A 20,571-nucleotide genomic window follows, 5' to 3' on the forward strand; every position below is an offset into this window, starting at 1 on the left:
AGGAGATCCAGTCTTTGAATAGGAGGTCTAGTCTTTAGACAGGAGGTCCTGTCTTTAGAACGGAGGTCCAGTCTTTGAACAGGAGGTCCAGGTTTTAGACAGGAGGTCGGGTCTACCAGGTGGACTTGCGGTTGAACTCGTGTTCCTCTGTTTGCAGGAGCTTTCTGGTAAAGACCAGGAGAAGGTGGCAGAAGTTAGTCGGGTGAGGGTGGAGCTGCAGGAGCAGGTGGGACATCTCCAAGCAGAGAGGACAGCTCAAAGAGGACTGAAAGAGAAGATCAACGCTTTAGAAAGAGAGATAAAAGGTACACGCATCTTCCTTCTTTAACAAGGAAAATTAGGTCATTGTGCTCAGTAATTTGCTGACAGATCAACCATTTGTCTTGTTAAGTTATCTGGTATTTCTTTTGTCCAAGGTACTGGAGACAGGTCTCTGTCTTTCAGTGCTCTACATCATTACGACTGCGTAAGTCAGCTCAAACTTCCCTGATAATCTGAAGTAACACCCAACCTTCTGAGCTGGAGCATGTTGGATCGTAAAAGTCTGGTAATCAAACTGGACCACTGGGGATCCAATCTAATCTCAAGTTTGATTTTTCACAGTTTGAATATTGCATCGAACAAAATATTTAAGTTGATTGAAATAATCGCTCCCTGAGACGTCCCAGGAAGACCAGGCATTGACAGCTGCAGCGCCACACGTGTGACTGTCTTCCTCGTGTTGAAGTCATGTGACATTCTCTGTATCGAACAGAAGGAGGTGGTGTGTACTTCCTGGATTTGCCCCACTTCTACCTGAAGGACAACTTGACACTGCCCCAGGATCTGATCATGCAGAGCTTGTCAGACGAATATGATGAGGTGTGGGAAATCTTTGGAGCTGGTGGAATCTCTTCAAGAACATCCTCAGCAGTCAGGGAAGATTCTGATTGGCTACAGCCGAGGCCTGGCGGTCCTGTGAGATCTGAGCACGCAGCACGCGTCAGGAAACTTTTTTGTCAGTTTTCATAAAAAGGGCTCCTGTTCGGTTTGGTCTGTTCCCAACGGAAATGCCTGCAGCCCACAGCCAGTGTCTTCCACCATCCCATATTGTCCATTCTCCTGTAAAGCCATCAATAAGATCCTGTGGAGGACGGCAGACTGGTTCCCCAGTCCTTTTAAACAGCGTGGGGAAGCCCCGAGCCTGCTATGGTGACCGCCACTGTCTGACCATCCAACAGGACAAGGATCACCTCACTCTGGACTTCACATCTCGAGCCATTGACTTCTTCACTGTTCAGTGTCGAGCAGGAGAAAGAGTTTAACGACTGAGCTTTAGTAGTGTTAGAAAGATTAGAAGAGGAGCTGGTTGTTACTGATTTCCAAACACCCAGATGGCCCTCCCTCTCTACGCCATACCTTGCCCCTCTTCATTCCTGAGCCATCACCTGCTCCTGTCACAGCTCCAGTGTCTCTCTGAAGCTGTGGGGAACGGCTGCTCCACACTGGCAAAGCGCAGCAGGGCCGCCAGCACACACACAGGAACTGGCCCATCTGTGGCGGGAAAAATCGGACACTTCCACCCAAACAAACAGCAATCCACTATGATAGAAGTAGAGATTGATATTTTATTGTTCTGGTGGGAACTCTGAATATAATAAATACTGTAATTTCTGGATTAATGAGTGGACCTGAATATAAGCCGCACCCACCTAATTTAGAAAGAAAAAGAATTTTGTACATAATAGGTTGCACTTGACTATACTTAGGTGTCCACGTTGTAACAGGGCAGGGATTTCACTGCAGGATTGCTGCTTTTTTTTAAAGGAGAGAGGGAGAGAGAGTTTTTGAGTTTTCAAAAAACCTTTTATTTACAGTTCTAAAACACTTACAGCACTGTTTTCGACAGTGAACAATTTATTAAACCATTTCACAGACAAAAAGGAACCTCCATTTTTATATTGTCTGAAATAAGGTTCTGAACACGAGTCCTCCTTCCACCACAGAGCAGATGATGTTTCTAAAACACCATCTCTCGTTAAAGCTCTCCACATCCTTCATTTCATTAAAAAAAACAAAACATTTAATCCACCTAGACCCTGGCCATCACCAAAGCTGAAAACACCCCGAGCAAGTCCTGGTACACCTCTGGCTTACCCTTGTGCTTCCTGCTCAGGTATACCACCATTTTGGCTTCTCCCAGCAGGAAGTTCAGCAGGAGGCACCTCGTGTCCTCCCTATTCCTGTACTCAGCCCCCAAAATAAAAACTTTCTCTGACCATGCTGTGTTAAAATAAGAGTATAAAGCTTTTAAAAATCAAACAAAACTGCAAATCTTTGACATTTAAAAAAAAGTGAGTGAGGGTCTCCTCCACTCCACAGAACAGACAGGAAGCTGACACAGCGTGGTTGATCTTGTTCACCAGGCTGTTAATGGCTGTGGCTCCATGCAGGATCCTCCACTGCAGGTCACTGCTTTTCTTTTTGCAGGGCAGTTTGTAGAAGGCCCTCCATGAGGGCCCACAACCAGAGCCTAGGGCCCAGTCCTCCCTCCACTTACAGTCCATCTTTCCGTCCAGCTCATGTCTGTTCAACACCTTCATGTACAGGTGGTACAACGCTTTTCCATTCTGGGAAAAGAAATCATTCTTTTGATCCTCTTTTCCCAACAGAGATCCGGAACAGTTCCTGAAATCTGGGAGGATTCCAAAATCCGGAAAGGGTCCTCCGGATCCAGGACCTCCTTCCCTACCCCGTACATTCTCAGGAGATTTCTCTCCAGCTCAGAGAGCCACTCCGCCCACTTCTTTAATAATTGTCTGGCATGTTGGTTTGACCTCAGGCTCAGCAGCGAAGCAGCAGCTCCACAGCCAGGTAGCCTCCACCCAGCTGAATGAACCAGGGTCTTGAGAGGGGCTCAATACAGGCTACACGGTGCCACAGAGTGGAGGCGACCACGTTATTAATTACCAATGCTCACCCCCTAAAAGATATCTTTGGCAGCAGCCACTTCCACTTATTGAGTTCCTCACACTTTTTCCCAATAAAAGCTTCCTCCTCCGGGCACACCTCCAGATATTTAACCCCTCCTCTTCTCCACAATGATCCAGCTGGTAATGTTGGTAGACCCCTGGTCCACCTCCACACTGCCAGGCCTTCATTCTTTCCCAGTGGAGCAGATATTGTGGGGCATACCTGAGAGAGCGCAGCCCTGCCGAACCCCCCTCCTGACTTTAAGAGGAGCACTCAGCACCCCGTTGATCTTCAGTGCACTCTCAGTGTCCTAGTACAACACTTTGATCATTGTCAGACCTGGGTTGAGACCAAACTGGACCAAAACCTATCACAGATAGAGGAGCTCAACCCGTTCAAAAGCTTTTTCTTGGTCTAACGAAATGAGACCAACATCTGCTCCCAAAAAACTAGAGATGTCCAAAACACCACGGATTAGAGACACATTGTCTTTGATGGACCTACCAGGCACACATTTGGTCTGGTCTTGATGGATAAAGTCATCCAGCACTCCCCCCCCCAAGCCTGTTGGCGAGGGCTTTGGAAAGGATCTTATATCAGTACACAGGAGGGAGACAGGCCTCCAGTTTTTGATTTCCCTTTGGTCTCCTTTCTTTGGCAGCAGCATGATCACCACTCTCCTGCAGCTCAGGGGCAGCAAGTCTTCCCTAATGCTCTCTGTCAGGACCTTCAGGAGGTCCCCCCCCCCCCCCCCCCCCCCCGAGCTCCTTTCAGAAAGCCCTGTAAAACTCCACTGGGAGCCCATCGATCCCCAGAGATTTGCCCCCCTGCATGCTTGGCAGAGCAGCGAGCATTTGGTCCAGTGTCAGGGGGTCTTTGAGGTCAGGGGTCTCCTCAGCAAAGGTTCTCTGGAGTCCACCACAGAGGGTGTAAAACAGGGCCTGGTCCTCCATGTACTGGCTCTTATAGAGCTCAGTGTAGAAATCAGCTGCTGCCCTCCGGATTTCCCCAGGCTCGGTTCGGTTCGATCCTCTCCTGTACCGACTTCAACCAGTGAATGAAGCGGCTCTGCCCGTTTCTTTTTTCCAGACCAAAGAAGTAGCTGGACGGCACATTCATCAGACTGACCCCCTGGTACCTGGAGTGAACCAGTGCCCCTGGGCTTGTATGCCTAGTAGGTTCTTTATCATATTGCTTTTAGTCTTCAGAGCTTCAAAATGCCCTCGATTTCCAGTAGAACCAGAGTAAAGGTTCACCAAGTCAAGCTCGAGAGTTCTTAGAGACTGTGTATTGTCCCGAGTGACATTTTGTGTGTACAGCTGACAGTTGTTTGAGTTTGACCTTGCCACAGTCGCACCACTGCCTCAGAGAAGCAAAGTCAACCTTTTCACTTCAAAAATGCGGCTTTGCGTCGTGTTCCAAAGATCATTAAAAAATACAAAGAGAAAAAAGTAGTCTAAACTGTGTCCTGCTCGTTCAGCGGGCTGAACCTTGTTTTGGTTTTGTGGTTCCACTTTGTGCTCTCTTTACCTTTCCGAGGTGGCAGAGATGTGCGTCTCTCTCAGTGGTCGGGTTGAAAAGCCAGGAGCAGTTTGTTGGAAGGCAGTTTTGCCAAGTTTGAATTTTGGACACCTGTGGCGTTCTTGTCGGTTCAACCAATCAGTGGCTTGCAGCTCAGGCTCAGCATTCATTGCGGAGCTCTTATTGGTTTCAAAAGGTTGTGGACCTCCTGGGGTCGCTGCTCTCCTCCCTGTGGCTTTATGGTCTTTCCATTGTTCCTGGTGTCTCTCCTCTGGGGGGAGAAACTGCTGGAGAAGTTCAATGGAATCTTGAGCAACTGCAACTGTCAGCAAGTAAAAAAAAAAAAAAAAACAATATGTGCTCTGTGGCTTAATATTAGTAATAAAAACTAATGAATGATTACATTCTTCTTCCGACTCTCGGCGAAGGCGCACACTTCTCTCTTCTCTCCTCTCCCCCTCGTCTTCCCCGCTTGCTGCTCCCGTCCTGTACCGTCTCTTGTCAGATCTACAAGAGCCTCTCTTCACACCCCCATCCGAATTTAACCGGAACCATGGAATTGATCAACTGGTCTCTCAATGCGATCGACCAAATTTTTACGACACGACGATCGGGCAAAGGAGAGCCTGCATGTCCTGATGGAACGTTAGCGGCCGGATACATGCTGGATTCCTGGGGTTCCTGGAGGTCCCTGTGTTTGGCCATTCTTTCCATGGAGGATGTGGAGGACCTCTACATATTGGGATTAATGATAGCAGGTATGCTGCTGATTGGGGCTGACGCCTTTCTGATCTATCGCAAAGTTGCAGCTGCATTGGGAAGGCTGCCTATCATCACAGAGGGATTGTGCCGAGCTTTGAACGCTCAGACTCATGTGATAAACGAACTCAAGAGTACGCAAGTCACGACTCTTGAACATTTACTCAAAATTGGAACCATCTTGGAGGATATTAAAGCTCAGCTGGGAAGCTAAGAAATTTGGCCACGATTGGAGCAGCATGGAGACCAGAGACATTCAAGGTCGACAGATAAAGCTGAATCGCCTGAATGAAAACAAATCTAATCTACATTTCGGATTCCCAGACACCCAGTCGCCAAGGCTGGTGTTTTGTCTTCAACTTTCCTGGATGTGAGCGTGGAATGAAGGCTCTGCCCCCCCCCGGTACTTTGGCCTACTGGAAGCTCCTCTGTGCAGAGCTCAAGGCCTTCTCACAGCAACAGAAGTGGACTGAACGGCAGAGACAAGCAAACAGTACCTTTCACCGCCTTTGCTGCGCCCCCCTACCCAACTCCAAGCAGAGGCTATGGGGGGGAGATATGGCTGCGTGCCCAATGGGCTGTGTGCTGAGACACCTCCTCCTAGTGGTGGGCTGCAAAACTACGCTTCACATATCCTAAGTGCTGTCTCGAGAAATATGTTGTAACCTGTCTGTGTTGATGCTAAATGTGCCTGAGGTGGATTTTTCCCCCCCCCAATTACAGACTGTGCTCCTTAGAGCACAGTCTGTAATCTACCTTTTTTTCCCTCCTCTCCTCACCTCATCTTGTCCTTCTTTCCCCAAAACCTTCTATGCAATTTCGTTGTACCTGTTACAATGACAATAAAGACAATTCTGATTCTGATTCTAAAACCTACAGGTGACATAAGTGGTGGCTAAAACAATACGACCTGTTTGGCCAGGTTGTGTTGTTTGTCTGGCCAGTGAGATGGAGTTTTCTATAAAATGGCTCCAGGAGTACTGTCTGTTCTTACTATTCTTCCTCCTCCAGACATCCACCAGGTCATGTGTTTGAGCCATGTTGTTAAAAACCTCCTTGTGAGGCTCCATGTGGTTTCTCTCTAAAAGATCATCCTGTGTTCAGTTAAAATCCTCCCTAAAAACAAGAAATCATCAGCACCACTGTGCATTAAAAAACTATCCATTCCATTCAAAAGTCCAACTTTGTCAGATCTATCAGCAGGAGCCTACGCATATATTTAAAAAAAACTTATTTGTTCGAAAGTGTCTGTGACGACCACGAACCTCCCTTTGATTTGTTCTTTCTCCACACGAGGTGGGTGCAAAATACTTCGTGAAGGGGAGACCTTCGGCACCACCCCCACCCACTTATCTACCTTCTGCACTACCTCTACCCTCTTCTCCACCTTCTGTACCTCTTCTACCCACTTCTCCACCTTCTGCACCTCTTCTACCCTCTTCTCCACCTTCTGTACCACCTCTATGCACTTCTCCACCTTCTGCACCACCTCTACCCACTTCTCCACCTTCTGCACCTCTTCTACCCTCTTCTCAACCTTCTTGACCACCTCTACCCACTTCTCCACCTTCTGTACCTCTTCTACCCACTTCTCCACCTTCTGCACCTCTTCTACCCTCTTCTCCACCTTCTGTACCACCTCTATGCACTTCTCCACCTTCTGCACCACCTCTACCCACTTCTCCACCTTCTGCACCTCTTCTACCCTCGTCTGCACCACCTATACCCACTTCTCCACGTTCTGCACCTCCTCTACCGCTTCTCCACCTTTTGCACCACTTCTACCCACTTCTCCACCTTCTGAACCTCTTCTACCCTCTTCTCCACCTTTTGCACCACCTCTACTCACTTCTCCACCTTCTCCCCTCTTCACCTTCAGCACCTCCATTAACCTCCTGTCCATTTGCTTCACCTGCAAAATCCTAATCTCCACCTTCACCCTCTCTCTAACCACCTTCTTTCCTCCACCACCATCCCTCTCTACCTCCACCTCCACCCCTTATGCCTTCTCCCACTGTTCTTACCTTCACTCTTCTCGTCTGGCTTTTTTCCTGCACCACCCCATGCACCCCCTTGTCCACCTGCACCTCCTGTACCCCCTCCTCACAGGACCCCTCCTGGAGGGACCCCACAGGACCTCCTCTGGTGTCCCTCCTGTCCCCACCCAAAGCACCTCATATTGTTTGTGGCGGTCAACATGACTACTACATTCACCTTGAAGGACAGGTTTAACTCCTGCCTCCTGTCCTTCATCACCATCATGTGCTGTCTCCCGTGAGAGATGATGTGTCTGTCCTCAACCTCCTTACAGCCTGAGGACAGCTTCCTCACAGGAGACACCACCTTTCCATACCTGGATAGCAGCTCCACCAGTGTTCCATCCTCCACTAATGTCTCTTTTAGCCAGTGTGCTCAGAGGCATCACCTCCACCAGCGTGTCCCTCATCACCACACCAGCTGAGACCACAGCATTAGCCTTCTCCACCTCCCTCACAAACATCACCACAGCACCATTCATTCTCGCTGCAGACACAATATCTGCCGCCCCCACCACCTTCGCCACCGCAGCTCCACTGAGCAGGGGAGCCCCGGGCTCAGTTTGAACCTGTGTTTCCTGCTCAGCTTGGTGGAAGCCATGGTGCTACACCACTAGCGCAATGCTAACCACACCACAGCCTCACCAAACTGGACAAACACACACCTTCACTCAACCCACACACTCACTCCACAAACTATCTCACCATGAACCAAATTAAATAAGTCTAACTCGCTCAAGCAACTCAAAAAACAGCACTTTCTCACCAATTCCACTCAGAGCTCCACACCACAATTCTCACAGTCCGAGAGAGTGAGAGTTAGAGAGAGAGAGAGAGAGAGGGACAGTCAGAGAAAGCGAGAGAGGGAGTCAGAGAGAGAGAGAGAGAGACAGGTCCGAGACGGTTTGCTTTCCTCGGGCTGAGCAGCGGCACACGTAGGGTGTGAAGCTGTAGCTCCAAGGGTGAAGCAAAGCCCCAGGGGTGAAGCCCCGTCCTTGCTGGCTGCGTGTCCGAGAGAGTGAGCATCCCATGGGCTCGGGTGAAGTGCATGGGGGATGGTGGTTCAGATGGAGCTCTGTGAAAAGTGAATAAAGTCCCGGAGATGTATCCACGGCATGAAGCCCATTAAACACTTAAAAATGCATATATTAGCTGTGTCATTGCATAAGCCGCAAAATTATGGTAGATTCATAAACATTACCTAATAAAAAGAACTCAACAGTTAATTTTAGTGAAATGCTATAGCTACATTTGTGTTAGCAATATTATATTAAAATAAGTGAGAATGTTTAGACTGAAGGCTTCAGAAAACTGAAAAGTGACTGTGTGGCCCCTGAAATGGAAAGAGTTTAACCCTGCTGACGTCTTCCTCACAACTGTGAAAAAACAATCGGAACCAGAAGAAGGAAAACACTAGAACTAATACTGAAATGAAGTGATTCTGGTTCTTCTCTCTGCTTTCTACCCTCTTGTGGTCCTGTAGTTCTCAGCAGTAACCACAGAGAGGCGCTCCGAGATAAAGAGAGTGAGATGTCCTCCATGCTGGAGAAGCTCCGGCTGAAGGATGCTGAAATACAGAGGATGAGGGACGACGAGGCCCAACGAGCCAGCTACCTGCAGAGTGCCATCCTCACCTATGTCCAGGGCTCCCCTCTCCACAGCAGCTCCAAGAAATGAACCTGGTTCCTCACATCCTGGTTCCTCATGTTCTGGTTCTTCACCTCCTGGTTCCTCTATCATGGTTCCTCACCTCCTGGATCCCCTATCGTGGTTCCTCACATCCTGGTTCCTCACCTCCTGGATCCCCTATTGTGGTTCCTCACCTCCTGGTTCCTCTATCGTGGTTCCTCACCTCCTGGATCCCCTATTGTGGTTCCTCACCTCCTGGTTCCTCACATCCTGGTTTCTCACCTCCTGGTTCCTGATGTCCTGGTTTCTCACCTCATGGTTCCTCTATCCTGGTTCCTCTATTCTGGTTCCTCATCTCCTGGTTCCTCACATCCTGGTTCCTCTATTCTGGTTCCTCACATCCTGGTTCTTCAATTCTGGTTCCTCACATCCTGGTTCCTCTATCCTGGTCACTCACCTCCTGGTTCCCCTCGTCCTGGTTCCTCACTTCATGGTTCCTCTATCCTGGTTCCTCACCTCCTGGTTCTTCCATCCTGGTTCCTCACATCCTGGTTCCTCTATCCTGGTTCTTCACCTCTTTGTTCCTCACATCCTGGTTCCTCATGTTCTGGTTCTTCACCTCCTGGTTCCTCTACCGTGGTTCATCACCTCCTGGATCTCCTATCGTGGTTCCTCACATCCTGGTTTCTCACCTCCTGGTTCCTCACATCCTGGTTCCTCTATCCTGGTTTCTCTATCCTGGTTCCACACCTCCTGGTTCCTTTATTCTGGTTCCTCTATTCTGGTTCCTCATCTCCTGGTTCCTCTATCCTGGTTCCTTTATTCTGGTTCCTCACATCCGGGTTCCTCTATCCTGGTCACTCACCTCCTGGTTCCTTTATTCTGGTTCCTCACATCCTGGTTCCTCTATCCTGGTCACTCACCCCCTGGTTCTCCCATCCTGGTTCCTCACATCCTGGTTCCTCTATCCTGGTTCCTCACTTCCCAGGATAGTAATAGAATTACTATTGCAAGAACACACCCCCAGTAGGGTAAAACTAAGCCATCTCACGATGTTCCACATGCCAATGTCTCTCCTCCAGCAGGAACAATATCAAGACCCTCAGAGGTAAACCCAGCAGATGAAGGCAACAATGAGATGAGGATGAGGAGAGACACTGTAGCACTGATTCATGTCTGTGCTGCTTTGGTTTGAATTGCTGATTGAAAAAACACACATTAAGGCTTCAGTAGATAAATTGCTCTCTTTTACAAGACACATCATTTTTGGTTAAAGTCAGCACATTTCATTAACATACGCTTTCATTTTGTTGCTTTGTTGATGATAAAAAGCACAACATTTCAGCTCCACATTCCTCAAAACAACGCAAGTGCCTCTGTTCTGGCCTTTAGGTCGTGTCTGCCAGTACCGAGACATTCATTACAATTCATGTTTAATCACTGACATTATGACCCTCATGTACAAGTTTGAATCATCTAGTTTCTCTTTGTTCTTAGTCAGCTCTGAACTTTTGGATCTGTTTGAAAGCAAACGGGTACATGAACAAGTTCACAATTCATTTCTTTTCAAACATTTGAACCAGCTGACATTTACTTCAAACAAGAACAGTTTCAACATTGTGTCATTTGTAACAAGGCCTCCTGGTGTTGAATCCAGTGAAATGTCTCAAACTGTGCCCTTTATTTGCAGACCTTTTTCCAGATTCAGTGTGACTTTATACTGATGATGCTTCACAGGACGTTTTTCTTTGTTGTCCTGTCCATCGTCTTCTACACTCAATCTGAGTTGTTCCTGTTTGACTGTAATTTCTGGAACATTGTTTCATCCTATTTTTTAATATACCTTTAATTCCAAACCACCTTTTCAACCCAATACTGTGGAAGTGAGTGCATGAGAACAGTTATAGATAGAGCCATGCCGCCATGAAGGGGCACCGTGATGGGGCGGCATGGTTCAGTTGGTAGAGCGCTTGTCTCCGAAATGAAAGGTTGCAGGTTCAATTCCTATCCCCCCTGTCTTTGAGCAAGACACTGAACCCCAAATTGCTGGAGTGGCAGCAACTTGAATGGCCACAGCCTCCATTGGTGTGTGAATGTGATTAACATTTGAAAAGCACTATAAAAGTGAAAGCCATTTATCATTCCTGTGAACAGAATCCCATTTTTAGATGTTTGACTGTATTTTGTACCAAGAAGCATTGATAAAAATGTGAAAATAGCAGTTATTTGAGTGTTTACTGATTTGTACTAATCTGTGCACTAAAGGTCAGAGGAGTTGTAGTGATTATGAACTCTGTTTAGTATGTGAGATGTGTCAGCAACTAGTAGAACATGGATGAGCACCCTGCTCTCACATCTCCACAAGTCTAAGAGATGAAGGAACACATTGCTATTCTTATTGATCTGTGCTCTTTTCCATGTGTTGTTTTCAGGATTTCTTTCCACTTCCTGTTTTTTACATGTGCTTGTGTCCTTGCCAAAGACCATAGTGACGCTATTGGTGCTCTGCAGTGACCAATACAAAGTGATCTCCTGCATGAAATTGCATTCAAATAACAGACAGTGTTGATGTTTACATGCTGAATGAAGCTAAATGTCTGATATGAACAATCAGTCTGATGCCGAGCTGCAGCATGCTGGTACCTTAACTCTGATCTGCTATTTTACACATATTTTAATAAATGAAGCCTAAAAACACACTGCTTTTTAAAATTCTTTTTCAAAAACATTTAAAAAATATGACAGGGTGTTGGTGGAATCTGACTTTTTGTGTGGTTTTATACTTTATATGTGAATAAAATGGGATTGATGAAAGAGTGTTGTTCATGTCTGTGTTTAATGACGCTGTTAATAGAATCATTTTCTTTTTTAATTCAATAAGTTATCCAGCTGCAGTAAAATTTCACTATGAAGAACTGATGAATAAGCTCTTTATAAAACCAGAACCTCAAATAAGATTATTAGTTGGACTAGTACAGGAAAGGACCAGGTCACCAAGAAGAGCCTCCATCTGTTCTTTTTGAATTGCTTCATATATTTTTGAGGATTCAGTTTTCTTTATCTATTGTGTTTTGAAGGCAATATAGATTAGGTCTTTACTCTTTCAGGATTTGTTTTCAAGATTTTCAATAGAAAGAATTAAAACTCCAGTCTCACTTTTTTCTCTTTATTGTTTGACTTTTCTTTCTTTCTTTCTTTCTTTCTTTCCTACACTCCACATTGAGAGAATATTTTTTAAATAGTTTAAATCTATCTTCAGTTTTATGTTTGCTGATTCCATTTCTCTCTTTTAAATCACAAGTCCATCTTCCGACATCCATCATGTTGACACAATAGAAAATTGAACATGATTAACAGCTCAGAGTCATCAAGTGCTTTCCACAGTTTTATCTTTGCCCACATGTCACATGCTTGACAAATGGGACTTTCACTCTGTGCTAGAAGTGTCTGCCTGCAGATTGAAACACTCTGATTACTCTGGCTCGGAGGAAGAGGCAGCTGGGCCTCTACTGGTGAAGTGAGAGATTCAGGATCAGGAAACGAGAAGCATTCAGAACAACGGTCAGTCTTTCCGTCTTTCCGTCTTTTCAGGCCATTCGTCATCACTGACTTCATGCATTCATTCATATTCAAATGAAGAGTCACTTTAACCCGGTGTTAGCATCTGGTCGGATTCTCAATGACATCATCAAAGCACCATTAGTGGTAAAGTGATGTGCCATATGTCAAAATGCAGACTTATGACCCCTAACCCTTTGATGTCCCAAAAAGGGGTGGGGCGAGGATTGAGAAGGTCATAAAAACGTGTTTATGGTCTTTTGTGGTCGTTTTATGACCATTTATGAGGATTGGATTATTTTATGGTTACTTTGAAGAAATGAGCAGGTGTGCCAGTAACTTCCTAAATTAAATTATGGAGAGTTTTTACTGAATTAAGGTTATTTTGTTTAATCCAGAGGTGTTTAATTAGTTTAAAACCTGTATTAGGGATGGTTTAAAATGTTTAATACCTGTATTAGGGGATGTTTTTAAATAGTTTAATGTTTAATTCTCTGTATACGTGGTCTTAAACAGTTTGATGTTAGAGTTGACTTTGAAGAATTTAGCAGGTGTGTTATAACTTCCTACATGAGTTTATAAGGGCTCTGAGGAGAATTTCAAAGAGTTTTTACTGTTCAAAGGTTAGTTTGAAGAATTTAAATTTAACTCTTTAATACAACTTCCTAAGTGAACGTACGCAGGCTTTTAATGTAAGGTTTAGTTTAAATGTTTAATTCTGGGGTATTAGAGGGTTTTTAATTGTTTAATTCTCTGAATACAGGGTTTAATGTTAGATTTCATTCTAACGTCAAACAACAACAACGATGACAGCTTACAGCCTACACTTGGGATTTTAGATGAAACTAAATGAAGTACTTCTCTCTCACACATAAGATCACACATAAGATCCTTGTAACTGTTGGAAGAAAACATAGCTGAGCAGGCCCGCCCCTCCCTACACGCAGAACACGCGCTGTGCGTAGGGCCCCGCGATCCATGGGGGCCCCATTTTGCCCAGTGAATTGAATTTCCCTCGGGATCAATAAAGTATCATCATTCTCTGCAAATGCGCAAAGGATGCGCGTGCATTTTGCCGAGAGGCGCGTAGAACACCGCCACCAAGTCAGTCTGAGGCAGGAGAGAGAGAGAGAGAGAGAGAGAGAGAGAGAGAGAGAGAGAGAGAGAGAGAGAGAGAGAGAGAGAGAGAGAGAGAGAGAGAGAGAGAGAGAGAGAGAGAGAGAGAGAGAGAGAGAGAGAGAGAGAGACAAAAGCACGAAGCATCACCATCTGACCAATCAGTGGTCAGATGGGCCGGCAGGCAGTTGTTTCCAGGTGGAGAGTAGGGAGAGAGAGAGAGATGGCTTCCAAACATCAATACAATAATAATAGTAATAATAATATTTATTATTATTATTATGTTATTGGAAGGGGCCCCCCAAAACAAAATCCTGCTTAGGGCCCCCACTTGGCCCTGTAGCTGAGAAACGGTCTATGAAACAACTATATTACAATGCGGCCAATCCGGGCAGCTGTGGGGGTGTAGACAGACTTTGTAAAGCCATTCAAAACAAGACGGGGAGAAAAGTGAAGAAAGGAGATGTGAAAGAATTTTTATCCTGTCAAGATTCCTGGACTCTGCACAAACCAGCCAGGATACATTTTGCGAGGAATAGAGTTATAGTGACCAGACCTCTCAGACAATTTCAGGCCGATCTTTGTGACATGAGGGAATTGTCAGGCGATAATGACGGATTAAACTATCTGCTGACCATCATAGATGTGTTTTTAAAAAAAGGGCCTACGTGCGTGCTTTAAAGCAGACCGGTAGTGAGGTCGTGCAGGCTTTCAAGTCAGTCTTTTGCAATAGCCAGAAACCAGAAAAACTACAAACTGCTCCCGGGAAGGAATTTTTTTTTTAACAAATATTTGAGATTCTGATGAAGAAACACGGCATCACACATTTCTCCACAGCCAGCGATCTAAAGGCCTCCATGGTTGAAAGATTTAACCGTACGCTGAAAACAAGGACGTGGAGATATTTCATGGCTCACAACACCAGGCGTTACCTCGAGGTTTTGCAAGACTTGGTTCGAAATTACAACAACACTTTTCACCAAAGCATAAAGATGACCCTCGCGGAGGTGATGTCTGAAAATACACGCCAAGTTTTTTGGAATCTGTACGGCACACCAATAGCTTGCAATGGTCAGAAAAGAAAGTTTAGATTTAAGGAGGGCGACCTCGCCCGAATATCCACAGTGAGAGGGACATTTGATAAAAAATACGTGCAGAGTTTTACAAAGTATTTACCATGTCAGAATGCATCCCCCGTACTCCCTCCGTATACAAACTCCAAGCAGCTTTTTGCTTACATCTTTTCAGATCCAGCTGCACATTTTCTGCTGAACAGAGAGGCTACTTGCTTAATCATAACCGCTTGAAACGATGCTGCACTGGACACCCCGACTCCCAAGTTTTCATAGAGTATCTCTGCACATTAATTTAATTCACGCACCTCTATTTAATCAGGAGAAACACATTGAGATTAAAAATGTCTTTTGCAAGTGTGTGCTGGTAGTGGTACATAAAATTAATTTACAGTGTCAGTGATATTAAAATGTTCTTAAAAACAAATAAATAGCAATAGACAAATACATGAAATACAATAAAACTACAGACACAGAGAGCATATGAACAATGAAAGATAAAAAAAATAAAGAAAAAATTCTAAAAACCATCAAATAGTTCAAATTAAGTTAGGTAAGACAAGAACAGGGTGACGTTTTTTTTTTTTTTTTTTTTAGTTTCCAGCCGCTGTAAAAGGCCCTGAATGCTCCGAGTGAGATCAGATCTGTGAGTTTAAGCTCGGTCTGTATAGTATTCCATGAATATGCAGCAGAACACATGAAGGTTTTTTTGTCCCAGTTCCTTACGGACAGTTGGAGTTGTAAGTAAAAATAAGTCTTTGGACTTATAAAGCACTCGAAGTGCACCTATCAACACGGCACACTCAAAAGAATGCAGGCAAAATTGGGGAAACTGTATTTCACTATCAGTTGTGTAACTTCGTGGCTCTTTGCACAGAAACAGACTATTTTACCCGTTTGTGAAGACATTTTAAAGTGAGATAAACACATACAATAAAATTAATTAGAAATGTTAATACTAAGAGGTGACCAGGGCTCAGATATGATCTGAATCACTGGGAACCATTTTGCAACAAATCTATTCTATTTTCGTTGATGTCCATTCTCACACTTTTAAGAACCTCCATTCTACAGAAATAAAATACACTCTGAATGAATGAATTTAATGCTCTTTTTGCAGGATACATCAAGAGAAGAAGAACTCACCTCAGCGACAGATTGGGGTGCTGACAGTTGTCAGCAAAGATTCTCATCAGCAGGGTCTCAACACAGAGCACCTCGAGCCAAGAGACATGCAGGACATTACATAAGAGTATACCCTTCACCTGCATTACCCAAAATGCATGGAAAACACTGATTTGAGTAATACCTGGATTGGGGAACCAAACGCTCCCTCCCTCCAAAACTGCAGACTTTTGAAGAACAAACTTCTCAGGTACACACTTTGCAGGTATTTCTTTGATGTCTGAAAACAATGTGACTTGATCTGTTCATAGTTCTTGTTATGTTCAATTGAAACACTGTGGTAAGATAGTTTTGTAAGATAGTTATGTATTGTTTTTTTAATTCTATCAGTGCTGGACAGGATAGACCTTGTTCAAAGACTCAAGTTTTGTGTTCTGTTAAATGGAGTGTTTTCAAGCAAATGTTCACGTCATTTTCATCCATTGAGTGATCATTCATAGTTTTGGAGAGTCTGTTACTGTTAGATAATGTGTTTTCTAATTGAATTGGTATATTAAGTCGACTTCAGTATGATGAATGACTAGTGGATGCCAGTGGAGATGGGCTACAGGTGCTCTGTGTTGAGAACCTGCTATTGAGAATCTTTCCTTTTTTCTTTTTTATGTTTTTTTTTTGGAGTGTGGGAACAGAGATGACTGACTCTTCAGATGACTGTTGTATGTTGTGTGACAGAAATAAAATGGAATTGAATGTAAATGATGGAGTTCATTGTTGTTCCACCTGAGATATATGGAAGACTGTGCTGACTAAAAACAGTGTTTGAGTAATTGTAGTTCTAATTCACAATCTCATAACAAACTCCAGGAAGCCTTTTTGTAGTGAGAACATATGTTTGGGGGTTTCCATTGATGCCACTGCTTCTGCCTCCAAAACCAAATGAAAACATAATTTCACCACTAATACTAAGTTGTTTGCTAAGTTGTTTTCAAATTTTTACCAACATTGGGAAATCTGTACTTTTGGGGTTCTCAGTAATTCTGAGTTGCAGTGTGCAGCTACAACATTAATTTACTGGCTCAGACAGACTAGCCAGACAGACACAGAAAAAAAATACAACATTAATTATGACCATAACAATTCACAATTAGATTTTTTATTGTACATAAATTACACTGCTCTACATGCATCCTGTTAATGTACAGTACATGTCTATACAAGCTGTTGTTACACATGAAACAGAATCAAGTGCATGAAACAGAAACAGACGTCGATCAAAATTAAAAACTTGTGTCTCACATTCTGTTTTTAAAGATGTGATATGTTTACATTAAATCTGGACTGTACACTTTCTTTACCGCAGAGCGCACACACACACACACACACACACACACACACACACACACACACACACACACACACACACACACACACACACACACACACACACACACACACACACACACACACACACACACACACACACACACACACAGGTGAACATATGCATATTGAATGTGATTTCCTGCACAAAGTGTTGCTCACCAGCTGCTGTGATGACATGAGACGGTTGAATCGATATCAAGGTGGAATGATTTTCAAGATGTTTCTGACTGCAGATTTCTCCCACAGCATCTAGTTATTGTATCATCTGCACATAGTAACCGGTGATGCTGCTTCTTACCTCCAGTAACTCCTCAAATGAAATACAGTTCTTATTAAAAAAAAAAAAAAAGTACAATTCTGCTCATATCTGAGGCTAAGAAAGATGTTTGAGTATAAGGACAGACACAAATCCACCAGTATGTATTGTAATTTAATCATTTTAAATGTCTCTTTTCGTCTGCATGGGTAGGTAGTCGTGGGGTCAGATGTTTAAGGTGATTGTATAAATACAAGTGGAGGGATGCTAAATGATCGTATGAACAAGTCAGGGCTACTTAAATCTCCAAAGTATTTTATCTTTGTTTAATTGAGCTCTCCACATCAGACTAGAATGACCTCTCATAACCTCGGAGAGTTAGCCGAGCATGTGAACAATCACTAAGATTGATGTAAAAATGAGGTTGGAAAGTTTGAAGTTGACGTTAGCATGACCAACAGGTAGTCTTTGTTAAAGTAAGAAACTCATATTTTTTTTCCAGCTGGGATTCTTTTTCAACTACGGCTAATTAATTCATGTTGACGCCTCATTTACAACGTGAACACAATGTTTCAAGTGAAAATACATTGCTTGTATTTTTGTTTCAGAAATGGCAACATATTGAAAACGATGTCCCTTTATACTGTAATGGCCGAAAGGCTGAAAACACTACGGCACTCGCTCACTTCTCACCAGGATAAATCACCCCGGCAACTGACGCTGAATGTCAAACCTGCTCCGGAGCAGGTTATATTCTCGATAAGCGGTTGGCGCCCTGCCTCCTAACCAATAAGATCTCTTGGAAAATGACCTGCCCATTCTTTAATGATGGTGATTGGTGGACACGTTCAGAGCCGAGCTGCAGAAGAGCCGAGATGAGAAAGTAATTAGAACAATCTTTTTGACATAAAATAGTTCTTGGTCACAGAGGCAAGGATGTTTTTGTGCTTGACTGTTCCAAGCCTGTTTTTCTCCACGATCTGTGACAATGAGGTTAATGATCACACCTGACAGAACTGCAGAAACATGAATTTATGGAACCAGAACTGTTCGCCCCATCGCGGTGATGAATTAATATTCCAACACAAAAAACTTGCACAAGAGAAACTCAAGACAACTGGATGGGAAATATAAACTAAAAGAAGAGCAGTGAGTTCAATGTGTCAAGTTCATCACAAACTTTATACAAGAATTATCTTGTATAAAGTTAAACTGACTGATCAGAGTGTTGTGCTGTCTGTTTATATCACCAGTGAATTAATATCATATAATCTTATGAAGTCAGGAATGTTCAGGCTTTGGCAGCAGCAGCAGTGTTGCTTTTAGCTGCTGGATTTGTTTTAGTTCTTAATTTGATCAGAAAATAATCGCTCCTTCAGTCATCTGCAGGAGCGACAGGATTGCAGGATTTCTCCGTGTGTGTCATTTGTCAGATGCAGCAAACTGTCATGTGAACGTGCACACAGAGGTCTGGGACGAACGAGCCAGTTGGCAACCTGCTACGTAGTGATCAGGATCGTGTGTGTCTGGGTCAGTCAACCAAGAAACAGAGAGATCGTGGATTTGTTTCTCCCGCTTCATAGCCCTCAGATCAATTCCAGAAAGTGGTTTTCGCCCACCTACACCACGATGGAGTCATTGCATTTTATTTCAGAAATGTTAGCCCTTGGAAGACATTTTCAAAATGTTTTCTGTTCAGGGATTCCGACCTCCGTTGTCATGTAGACAGACACTTAAAACTCAACAGAAGTTTTGAGTTCTCAACTCAAAACGTTGTGTAAATGGGGCCTGAATCATCACCAGACAAAACCTAGAGGATTTATCAGCCAAGACAGCAGATGCTTGGTGGTGTATACGCTACTTCAGAGCAGAACAACTTCCACCACAAACTAATAATTTCTTCTCTAGTTAGAAGTGGAATCATAAATCCAAACAAACTTTCCAAACAGAAGGAGTAGAGGTGTTATTGCAGCTTCGTTCACACTGAGGATGTTTGGCTCCATTAAAATCAACTCAAGCAATGGACTTTATATGTTTGCAGGCTCTTGTCTACGCCAAGTCAGCAAAACCAAAACCAAAACCAACTGTAAAGTTGATCCAGAGCCTCCAGTGAGGTGCTTTAATTGACCTCTGGTTAACTTTGAACTCACCTCACTGTGGAATGAAAAGTTGGAAAAAATATGTTCACATGAAAACTTTGACTTCCAAAGTAAAACTAAAGTCCCAATATCCCATGTTCTTTTAAATGTCACTGGTAGCTTTTTGATGCTGGCTTCTTCTCACAGCAATACAATAAGTCTAGTAATGAATAAGATACTTTTTTTCGAAGTCAATAAGTGTAGAAACATTCTAACTTTTGTCCTATGAATACCAAGAGCTTTTAACAACTAAATATTTTAATGTCTTGGGTTGTCCAACATTTTGCAACCTTTGCTGCTTAGTCAGATAATATGTCACGTGGCGAGTAATAATGTGAATATTTGATGACAGCTCTGCTTTCCCTGGATTTTGAAACATTTGATATATTTGAAATGTTTCTCCTCCTTCTGATCTAAATTATTTAGCCGAAAGCAGGTCTGTCTACCAGAGACGTACATGCTGATTTATGAAAACATTTAGTTGTGGATAGTCAGTTGTGAACCTGACTGCAATTTCAGATATTAAGTTGCTTTCAATACACAAGTAATAACTCAGAATCATTTATGTGTACAGATTGTTCTCTCGTGACACCATTAAACCTTTACTCATTCAATACCACAACGTGGCCAATGGGATAATCAGACTCAATATGCATCTGTAGTTAATTTAGTTTAAATACTGCTCCAGGTAAACATGGGGAGATACTGTGATAGTATGAACTGAGATCCTGTGTAAATGACAGTTTTGATGCATTTATACTAAAAACTTCTGATTCACCCAGTCTTACCTGAATTCGAGGTGCAGACACCAACGGAGGGATGCAGGTATATTTGTGTGGCAAAATAACAACTACTGTGGTCTGAAACCACCAAAACATATTTACTGCATATTTCATATAGCGCTCCAAGTTACCAATTGTTGAATCAATAAAAACTGACTGTTGATACTAAAGTCCGTTTTTGAGTCTATATTTGTTACTTTTGCATTAATTTAGTGTGCTACAGATTCATATTACAATGGATGG

General features: G+C 43.6%; 1 protein-coding gene across 1 annotated transcript in view; it reads left to right on the plus strand.

The window, feature by feature from the left end:
• lrrc45 (leucine rich repeat containing 45) overlaps positions 1-11,687 on the plus strand; it is a 50,962-nt gene extending 39,275 nt beyond the window's left edge. The window contains exons 17-18 of the mRNA XM_080516897.1: positions 158-305; positions 8,752-11,687. Coding sequence (XP_080373023.1) covers positions 158-305; positions 8,752-8,945 — 342 coding nt within the window. The 3' untranslated portion in view covers positions 8,946-11,687. The remainder of the gene's footprint in view (positions 1-157; positions 306-8,751) is intronic.
• The last annotated feature ends 8,884 nt before the right edge of the window (positions 11,688-20,571 follow it).

This window comes from Blennius ocellaris (assembly GCF_963422515.1).
Source record: "Blennius ocellaris genome assembly, chromosome: 21".
NCBI lineage: Eukaryota > Metazoa > Chordata > Actinopteri > Blenniiformes > Blenniidae > Blennius > Blennius ocellaris.